We start from the raw sequence: 10,913 nt of genomic DNA, 5'->3' as shown, positions 1-10,913 counted from the left end.
GCACAGCCTCCTGGGAGTGGTAGTTCGACGGCGCCCCACGCCTGCCTTCTTTGCGGGCGGAGGAACTACAACTCCCAGGGAGACCCGGAAGCAGCCTTGGCAACGGAGCGGTCTTTCCAGCTTTGCCTTTGTCCGGGCCTGAACCTGGAAAATGCTGCTGGCGCCCCAGGATATGTCCTCTTCAAGGAAGAGGACGGGGCCGAATCGCTGGAAACAATTTACCAGGAAGCCGAGTCCCAAGGTGATTCATCCCAATCGGGAGCTCTGGGGGGTGCGGGGACCGACCCCGTGGGCAGCCGAGCCGGGCTGCGCTTCCTCCTTCTTCCCCCAGGGGCATCCTTACTTGGCTCCCCCTTGCCTTGACTGCCCTGGAGCCAACATTGCCCTGGGGAAGGGGGCCTATGAACTTTGGGGTCTAGGTACCTTTTGGCTTTGATGGGCAGTACCGTGAAAGAACTGTTTCCATCAAATGCTTTTCACAAACCGGAGAGGTGTGGTAGCACCCATCCGGGTGAAGAGAATTCGCCAATTCCCTCGCCTCCCATTCCCACGCCCACAATTTTAGGGAAGTTCCCACACATTTCATTGTTTTAAAAAAAGGGGTTCCAATTTTAGATCTGTATTGGAAGGGGAAAGTCTTCACGTTAAGTCCTACGCCTCAGAGTCCTCCCCTTCTAATTTTACATAAATTATCAAAAATGAACTCAAGAATGCAAGTGGATATTGGACAGACCAATACTTGATTCACTTAAAAATTTCTGAATTCAACATTCAGAAAAATAATTCCTTTTTATATCTGTTACCTCCTTGGATGCATTAGCATCCAAAGACATGGATAACTGATAACCCCATTTTAAACTTGAAGCATACGCAAATGCCATGTGCAAAGTCGCAGTCACACGGTGTGTGCCGTCCACAGACTACCTTTTTAACAGTCACAAAAATAAATGCTTTAAATGTGAGAGTACTAAAATGGAGTGGCTTCTCAGCTTTCAGCTCCTGAGCAGTTTCACCAGCTGTTTTCACCCTCAAGTTACACTTTCTTAAAAAAATATATTCTATAGACAACGTGACCTTTCTTAGGGCTCTAGGCAATTGAGCTTGCAGTTTATTTTAAATATACTAGCTAAATAATGCACCGGACGTAGTCCACTTGGTGAATATCTTGCCCAGAAAACGGGAGGGTGGAGGTAGGAGGATTAGAGAGACTTGGAAACAGAGTCTGCTCATATTGTAATGTAGTAGTTTCACAATAGATTGGATCTCAAATAGGTTATTGGTATAGACTTGATTATGAAAGGTAAAAATTTGGGTCAATTTCTTAAGACTCCAAAAAGGAAGGATTTTTGCTGCCAGTGCTCATTGTAAATGCCTGGAGGATAAAAACGTAAAAGCACGAGAGCTTCTTGAGGTTCAGTTGTTTTAATAGCATCAGCTCTTTGTTGCAGTGAAAAAGCCACTCAGTTGTCCAGCTGCGTTGATTAGTTATCTTGAGGTGCTGTGAAGGTGACGTATTATGTGAGAGAGTATTATACTTTTCCTTCTTCTGTGTGACAGTATGTTAGTTGAGATATTCCCTTCTTTATTTAAAGACCCACCTGAATTATTAGCAAAGCAAATACTTACCTCTATTTGTTAAGTGACTATTAGAGGGAATTCTACAAGCTTCTAAGAGTTACAGAAAGTGAAGAAAGGAAGTGTCTTACTGGTCTGGTTTCTAATTTCATATTGATATCTGACTGACATGGGTAAAAATATTTGTGATCTTTACTTCATTTTCTGCTTTGTAAAACAGTAGAAGATTGCTTATCCCTCATGATATGCACCGCCTCCTCTCCCTAGTTCTTTTTGGACCAAATAATATTCCTGCTGTAGGTAAGATAGGAAAGCCCCTGGCTACAGGTCATTTTTGAAAAGAGGGGCCCAGGGAAAGGGGCATACCCTTCTCCAAGCAGATTTGCTTCCATGATATTTGAATGATTTGGCTCATGAATTGGCGCTTGTTTGGGTTTTTATAAGATATGATCATATCTATCATTCCTCTATTTTGGTTCTGGAGAGCTTTAAAAAAAAAAAAATACTGACACCTGGGGCCTATTCCAGACCAATTAAATCAGAATCTCCAGGTGGGCCTAGGTAGGAGACAAAAACAGAAGATGTCCCAGAGAAGGCTCCATGTTTTTTCCTCTGACCATCTCTGTGTTCTTTTCTTGCTTAACTTGCTAGTGAAATGCCTTGAGGAAAGAAAAAGGACACTTTTCCATATGCTTTAGTCAGAAGGATAGATTAAAAAGGCAAAGTTGATAAAGTTATTGCTGTGTATTAATATTCTGTATATATTATCTACAGCCTGCCTTTGACCCTGACAATGTGGAACACTGGATTAAGGTAAGGATATTGCACAGTTAGGATAGGAAGAGAGTTAAGAGTCAGACATAATCAGATGGAAAGGAATACTAATCTCCATTTTGCAGTTTTTATTCTCATGTTAACTACGTTGCCTTAGTTGTGTTTTTTTAAAATTTTTTTAATGTTTTTATTTATTTTTGAAGGAGAGAGAGATAGAGCATTAGTGGGGGAGGAGCAGAGAGAGAGGGAGACATAGAATTCAAAGCAGGCTCCAGGCTTTAAGCTGTCAGCACAGAGCCTGATGTAGGGCCCAAACTCACAAGCCGTGAGATCACAACCTGAGCCAAAGTCGGATGCTTAACTGACTGAGCCACCCAGGCACCCCTGTTGCTTTAGTTTTATATTCTTTAGTATTTTTTTTCATTCTGTTGCTTCTCATGAAAGTGTGACTGACAAGAAAATGAATATAGACATACTCTTTCAAATGCTGTGAGGATCACGTGAAGAAGATTAAAGGAGCAGGAGAGGAGAAGCTGTAAGAGAGGATGTGGCAGCCTTCCTAAGATATTGGAAAGACTGTCCTGTAGTTACATTGACCTATGGGACCAATGTAAGAATTTTCTAATGATTGGAGGGATCCAAACATGGAGAGGGCATTCTCCTAAAGAGATGTGTTTTCTTTTTTGTTTTTTAATGTTTATTTATTTTTGAGAGAGGGACAGAGACAGAGCATGAGCAGGGGAGGGGCAGAGAGGGAGACACAGAATCCAAAGCAGGCTCCAGGCTCCCAGCTGTCAGCACAGAGTCCAACATGGGGCTCGAACTCACGAACCGGGAGATCATGACCTGAGCAAAAGTCGGAGGCTCATCCGACTGAGCCACCCAGGCACCCCAAAGAGACGTATTTTCTATCAATGGAGGTATTCAAGTGGATTCTAAATGGCCACTTAATGTTAGACTAATGAAGAATATGTTTGAGCATTCTATGATGAAGGGATTGGATTAGGTAACTTTCTGAGCACTCTTCCAGGCCTGAAATGTATATTTTTGAATGCAAGTACCATTTAAGTTGAAAGTACCATTAAACTACTTCAGGTGCCTGCCTCTGAGTGTCAGCTTGGCAACTTGCCATACTCAATTCATTTGTGCAGCATATGTTTCAAAGTCATGCAGCATTTTCCTGGGAAAATATCATTCTGCCTGGTAGTATTTTGAAGAGCTATTACTTACCTAAATTGACAGGCATTATGAGCACCAGGCCAGATGGAACCTAGGCTAGATGTAATCAATGTTATTTATCCAGACAGTATTTATGAAGTGCCTTCTAGATACCGGTGCACTCTGTTGGACACTGAAGATAAAATAGTGCTTGGGGCAGGTACTCTCTGCCTTCCCAGAGTTAATAGTCCAGCAGGGGTTAAACAACTTAAAACTGTTGGGAGAATTAAAGATGTAATGGAACCATGTGGTGGGGGACACTAATATAGATGGGCCAGAGAAGGCCTGCTGGCTCCTGTGGAAGGTCTGACTTAGAAGACAGCTAAAATGGACCTGCCATTGTGGAGGCTAGCCTCTGGGAAGCCCACTCCTCAGCCTCATACTAGGCTTACTTAGTTTACATGTCAGTGCTGAGAGTTCAGTGCCAGACCCCTGCAGGGCTTAGTTGCACATTTAGTTACCATCTCCTCCGGAGGGGAAGATTTAAGTGGCACAGAAGGATAAAATTGTGCTCTGACTTTCTACACCATTTTCCTCTTTTATGCGGTTGACAGCTTCATCAGTTAGATCTTTTATCATTCTTCTAAAACTTGTGCAGTAGCTCTGTCTCAGTTATGCCCTCAAATCTTCCATCTCAGAAAAACCCCCCAGTAAGTCCTTACTTGACCCTGCATTCCATTCTGATTGTGGTACATCTTGTTGTTACCTAGTGTCTTTGGGTGTATAGCCTAGACTCCCTGCCCTTTCATTTTTATTATCCTCTTGTGTCTACAGTAATTTCCCTCCCTGTTTCTGTTTCTCACCACAGAAATGGTTCTTATAAATGACTTCCTGATCAATCCTCTGTTATCTTCTTCATTCTCAAACTTTGTAAGATTTGTTTGATACAGTTATCACTTTTTTTATTCTAGAAATCCTCTCCTTATCTTTTTGTAACAGTCTTATCTTGCTTCTCCTATTATTTTTCTGTTCATTCCTGTCTTCTTCTCTAATTTTGTTCCCTACTGTATCCCAACTCTGGATGTACCCTAAACAGTTACAACCTCCGGACCTAAGACTTCAAATCCCCTTAAGTGGACCACCGTCTCAAAATCAGCTTAGACCTTGTTACATGGAAGAAGGGGGAAGAGGTATCTGGAAAGGGTGTGGAGCATAGTGAAGTTTGAGAAAGGGCTTTCTTCAGAACAGAAAAGATCACCAGGCAGCACTGGGGGCTTGGCTAAAGCAGGTAACTAAAATCTTATGTGATACCAAAAATTGACAGATCAGATTGATCCAGACTTAAAAATTCTCATTGGAGAGACAAAGATACAAGAGATTTGAGGCTTATGTAAGACAGTAGCTGAATATCCATGCAGAGTAGGAAGGAGAGGACCTTTTAAAGGACTCCTAAGTTGGGAGGAGAAGACATATAGTGACTAAGGACTTGTTTAGGTGCAACACCAATCTAGTGGAGGAGGGGGAGCAAAAGAGGCCAGCGGACAGGAAGCTGATGAGGGGAAAGGGGTTATCAGCTTTGGGGCTGAACAGTGGAAAATTCTGCATGATGTAGTGCAGGATGACCATGTCAGTAGGTTGCTGAAGTACAATTGAGGGGAAGGCCATTGGAATATAGATCAAGCAAACTCTGAGACTGAAATGTTGGTGAGTCTTCCTCAGAGATGTTGAAGTCACTTAGAATCAGGCAGATGCTTGAGTAGAACTGTAAGTTCTAGGGGAGCTCACCCAAAATGCCAACAGTTCACTATGATTTATAATTTATCCTCATCCTGATTTGATACACTGACTCATCTCTTTACTCCTCTGCATTCTGTTACTTTGATACTTAAGCTTTCTAAACATTTTCATTGATTCTCTATTCTTGAACCTTCAGTGATTCTGCATGCCATCCAATGAAACTCTGTAAATTCTAGATGGGTGTTTAAGTCTCTCTGTCAATCTACCTGTAATATCAGTCAACCTGTAACAGCCCCTTTGCTGATACTCTGTGTGACTCCTGTCAGGCTGGTCTCCTTCCCATCTATCTTACCTTCACTTTGACTTACACTGATCTCCCCCCTCCCCCACCAGCCTGGAATATCATTCCTCTCTGGTGTGTGTGTTGCAGGGGGGGGGGGGGGGTCAATCCAGATCCTTCCCTTAAAGTCAGCTTGAGATGCACCTCTCAGTGAATAGCTTCCCCTCACCCACCTCAACCGCCTAATCCCACTAATCCCATTTTATCTAATACTTTTTTCTTTGGAATTATTTTGGCATTCGTACACAACAGAAACAGCATCAAGCATTTGCTTATATACAGAGTGATGGAAAAAGAATTGGGTAGTTTCAAAAATATCTTACTCCTGAAACTATTATATATAAACATGCAGTTTGTACTTGAGGGTATATTAAGAATCTTGTGCTTGTACCTCCCAACGTTGAGGAAATTGGAGTCCATTGTAGCTGTTGTTTCTGCCATTGGGTGGACAATGGGATTGATGTGTGCTGTGGGACATGAGGAGCTCATATTGAGCATCTATAAGATCATGGGAATAATTGAGATAGTTCCTTTACAAATTATATACTTGCATGTAACATAATTACTGAGTAATTTTACTATTCAAGTAACTGTGTTTAGGTTTTCAGGTTTTCTATGTAATCACCCTGTGTTACTTCAGAACTATGAGTTTTTTCTTGCACACATGGCATATGAAAAAATAGATAGGTAGGTAGATGAAAGTGAACTCTCTGAAAAGTCACTTTTAGTTTTGTTTTCCCCTTAACGTCCACTAAGGTAGTAGGAACGAAGCTCGCCTTCAAGCCTTCAACCAACTTACTTAAAGAATAAGTTGTTGGGGCGCCTGGGTGGCTCAGTCGGTTGAGCGTCCGACTTCAGCTCAGGTCACGATCTTGCGGTCCGTGAGTTAGAGCCCCGTGTCAGGCTCTGGGCTGATGGCCCAGAGCCTGGAGCCTGCTTCCAATTCTGTGTCTCCCTCTCTCTCTGCCCCTCCCCCGTTCATGCTCTGTCTCTCTCTGTCTCAAAAATAAATAAATGTTAAAAAAAAAAAAAAATTAAAAAAAAGAATAAGTTGTTAAGTTGACACTGTTTGTTTTAGTGAAATATAACTTAAGATAAACCTCTTCCATTTCTCACATATTTATTTTGAAAGAAATGGTAAAGATGTAATATTTTAAACAAGGAATACAGACAATTTCTAATCCTTAGTATCATCTATTTTTTCCCCAAATTTTCATTTTAAGTGATATCCCAAACACTTGCTTTGTCAGAGCTGAGCAGACATTTCTCTTTACTCCCTTCCTTGTAAGTTATCGGTCTGTGCCCTTCTTTAGTACCCAAATCAGTCTTCCCCATCTCCAAGTTCTCTACCTCCTTTGATAAGAATCTGTACAAATTCTAACTCACATGAGATGACATACCATACAGAGTTCTTTCTTTCATTCATAGCCTGAGGAACTGAGTCTATGATCTGGGTTTGTTTACTTTTTGTTTGTGAATGTTGGTTTAAAAACTGAAAGTTGATCTATTTTATTTGCACATTATTTACATATATATGTATATAGCATATACACACCTACAGAATATGTGAAATTCATCATGCTGTCTTAGAATGTTAAAACCTTAAAGGGAAGGAATATATGCCCAGCGAATTGTGACCATCTACTGAATGGCATATTGATCATCATAAATTTGGGCACATCAGAGACCAAGAAATAATGTGGGAAACAGATCTCTCCCGAGTGACCTCATAATGAGTGAATGATATTTTCTTTATTTTAACCCTGATTAGATCGTGTTTTCTTCTGATTCCTATCTTTTCCTGTGTGTTCTATTTTCCACATCTTTTTCAAATTACCTTTGGCTTTTCAATTTTATTCCTCTGTTTCTAATTCAAACTTAATATATGAAATCCTTGAGAATTTAAAAGGTAAAGTCCCTGGCAAATTTTGGCAAAGGTACTACCAGTTTTTCCATGAAGAGCAAGAGGAAAAATCATTTCCAAAATAGGTCAGGCAACAATATAAACTTTGGGAAAGTTTAGCTTTTTAAAATAAATCCTGCATGTGTTCCTTTTTTCAACAAACATTTATGGGGCATCTGTTACATGTACTGGGGGTTTCATGCATGAAAAGGACAAAATGTCTGCTCACATTCTACTTATGGGAGACAATAAATGGTAAAATATAAGGTCATAAGTGCTACAGAGAAAGAGCAGAGAAGAATAGGGAGAGCCACAAGGAGGGTGGTTACCTTCCTTTCATGTAGTGTAGTTCGAGAAGAACTTAGGATGAAGGTGATATTTGAGTAAAGACTTGAGGAGGCAAGGGAAAGAGTTGTTTGGCTATCGAGGGAGAGCAGTTCAGCAGAGGGGGAACAAGTGCAAAGACCCTGAGGTGGGACCATGCTTGGCATATGTGAAGAGGAATGAACCAGTAGATCAGTGTGGCTGAAGTTGAGTGAGCAATGGGATGTAGCAAACAAGAAGGTTGGAGAGCTCACCAAGGGCCTCATGGTACAGGACCATGAAGCGCATTGGAAGGACTTTGCCTTTTACTCTGAGTAAAATACAGAACAATTGAAGAGGTTTTTTTGTTTTTTTTTTTTTAATGTTTATTTATTTCAGAGAGAGCACGAGTGGGGGAGGGGCAGAAAGTGAGGGAGACACAGAATCCACAGCAGGCTCCAGGCTCCGAGCTGTCAGCACAGAGCCTGATGTGGAGCTCGAACCCACAAACCGCGAGATCACGACCCGAGTTGAAGTCGGATGCTCAACCGACTGAGCCGCCCAGGCACCCCAAGAACAATTTAAGAATTTTGAGTGGAGTTATGTTATGGCTTTCATTTTAAAGGGACTATCTGCTGTGATGGGAGACTATCACAGAAAACCTGTCAGGAAATTGCAGTGCCTTGGACCAGGTGATAGCAGTAGAGGTGACCAGAAGGGGTCAGATGCTGGATATAGTTTGAAAATAGAGTCAACAGATTTCCTGACCAATTGGATGTGGGGTAAGAGGGAGAGACTATGTTCAAGAAGGACTACAGGGTTTTCATCCTGAAAACTAAAAAAGTGGAATTGTTACTACCAGGTGTGGAGGAAAGCAAGTCTGTGGGGAGGGGGAAAGTCAGGGATTTAGTTGTAAAATAAATTATTTTTTGTTGTGCAGATAAATGCAAATATGAACACAGTTTGCCCACCTCCACCAATCCCATGAATTGGGCCACATTTTACTGTTGAATTAAAACATTCTGGATGACTACCGTTCAGTGACTCTATCCCAATTTTATTGAGCCTATAGTTTGTTTAACATATGATGGGAGGTTCATTTCAGGGGTAGTAATTTAAGGAAGTATAGCTACTCTGCCTCTGGTTCATATTCATATGCAAATCCTAGTGGCGTTGGAGCTAATAAAATACTCTATTTTTTATTTGAAATAAAATATCCAGGTGTCAGGATCCCATCACTAATGCTCTAAACAAAAATTATCTACAGTCTAAATAATCTTTTGTTCAAATATAAGCATTGTGAATACCTGTTAAAATTTGGCAACATATTGTTGTAAATTTCATGTTTAAAAAATGAAATTATTTGGGGTGTTTACACCTCAGAGTTCCTTCAAAAATGGAAAAATGGAAGTATTTTAGTAGTTGGTAGAAAATCTGTTCCATGAACAGGAGAAAAATTCTTTAGTCCTGGACAAAGTTGTTGTCATCTTAATGGATTTCTTTTTTCTGTTATATTGAAGAGGGTGGAGAAAGCCTCAGAATTTGCAGTTTCAAAAGCATTCTCTGCTAGAAATTCTGATTTATCCAGAAGGCTTTGGAGCCATATCATAGATTTAGAAACACCTGAGCAAATAGAGGATCATGATGAAGTCTATGCAGAAGGTAAGAGAATACATTTTTTGCTGCAATGTTAACAGTTCTTTAGAATACAATTTATTAAAGCATAACCTGTAATGCATTTCAAAGTACAGAATGGAAGCTTTTCTTTCTCTTGCTGTTAATTTTTGTGTCTTTCTATCTTCTTGAAACTAATCTACTCTGGAGTAAACTCCAGTGTTACAAGTAGTGGTCTATTTAAGGCCCATTTTGTCTCCTGAAATAGAACCACATTCAGAGGCAGTTTGATATGGCACAGCTAACTGGTGAGTGCTGTAAGGTATTAGTCCTGTTACACAGAGGGCAGCATGATAACTTCATCTAGTATTATGAGATGATTTGACCACTAGTTTGTAAATCCACTTTATTCCTTATGAAGAGAGTCTAAAACTGATCTAACCTCCCTACTTCCCAAAGCATTTACTCCTCTGGAATTTAGTATTTTAGTTTCTCATGCTCTGAGAAACTCCAGCACTTAGGGATGAAGAGATCAGGAGGAACCAGCAAAGAAGACTGGAAAGGAGAGGCCACAGAGGTAGGAGGAAAGTCAGAGTGGCCATCTCCTGGAAGCCGGCTTCCATTTGGATTATCTATGTCTCCATTTATTCAGATTATGTCTTCATTCAAAAAACATATATATAATTATTCCTTTATATGTATGATTATTTGTATTCTATATAATTTATTTATAATGAAAATTTATACATTTGTAACAAAATATATATTTATTTTATATATTATATACATATCAATATATATATACAATTAGTACTCTGAGCCAGGTACCATTTTAGATACTGGAGGAACAGGTTATGAACAAGAGAGGCAAAGCCCTTGCTTTCATGGGGTATATATTTTAGTGTAAGAATAAAGAAAACTGAAAGAATTATTAGGTAATGATAAATCATTCAAGTTTTCACCTGAATAATAAGAAGGAGCCAGCCAAGTGGTGATGGAGGAAGGGCATCCCAGACAGAGGGAAAGGCAGCATCAAGAGTTGAAGTACAGACAAGCTTGGTGTGCTTAAGGAACTGAAGGAAGAGCAGTGTGGCCGGAGCTTCCCAATGAAGATGAGCTTGCAGGAGTGAGCAGAAGACATATTACATAGGGCTCTTATAGGCCTGGGAAAAGAATTTAGACTTTATTCTGAGTATGAGAAGGCATTGAAGGGTTTTAAGCAGAGGTTTAGCAGCACAGTATTTGAATTATATGAAGAATGGATCATAAGGAAGAAAAGGAGGGAAAAGGGAGACAAGTGGGAGGCTATTGCAGTGGTCTGGGTGAGCTGTAATGGCACTTGATCTTGGTGGTTGGTAGTATTGGAGATGGAGAAAGGAGATTGATTCAGAAATTGGCAAGGCTACATCTTGCCCACCCTATCTCCTAATCCACTAGTGGGAATGCACAAAATAGTGTTTACTTACCCCATTTCCCAAGCTCCCTTTACCATGAAACTCTTTTTATCCT

The 10,913-nt window shown here is 40.5% G+C and overlaps 1 protein-coding gene across 2 annotated transcripts in view; it reads left to right on the top strand.

Moving 5' to 3' along the window:
• Positions 1-61: 61 nt before the first annotated feature.
• CCDC191 (coiled-coil domain containing 191) overlaps positions 62-10,913 on the top strand; it is an 89,259-nt gene continuing 78,407 nt past the window's right edge. Inside the window, exons 1-3 of one of the 2 annotated variants that reach the window (XM_049629356.1) lie at positions 62-241; positions 2,350-2,388; positions 9,311-9,452. In XM_049629356.1, the coding sequence (XP_049485313.1) occupies positions 152-241; positions 2,350-2,388; positions 9,311-9,452 (271 nt within the window). In that variant the 5' untranslated portion in view covers positions 62-151. Of the gene's footprint in view, positions 242-2,349; positions 2,389-9,310; positions 9,453-10,913 lie in introns of those variants that run through there. The other variant, XM_049629357.1, reaches the window with a different exon arrangement.

This window comes from Panthera uncia, chromosome C2, assembly GCF_023721935.1.
Source record: "Panthera uncia isolate 11264 chromosome C2, Puncia_PCG_1.0, whole genome shotgun sequence".
NCBI classification, from domain to species: domain Eukaryota; kingdom Metazoa; phylum Chordata; class Mammalia; order Carnivora; family Felidae; genus Panthera; species Panthera uncia.
The sequence above is the reverse complement of the archived record's forward strand: the minus strand, read 5'-3'. Positions and strand labels throughout refer to the sequence as shown.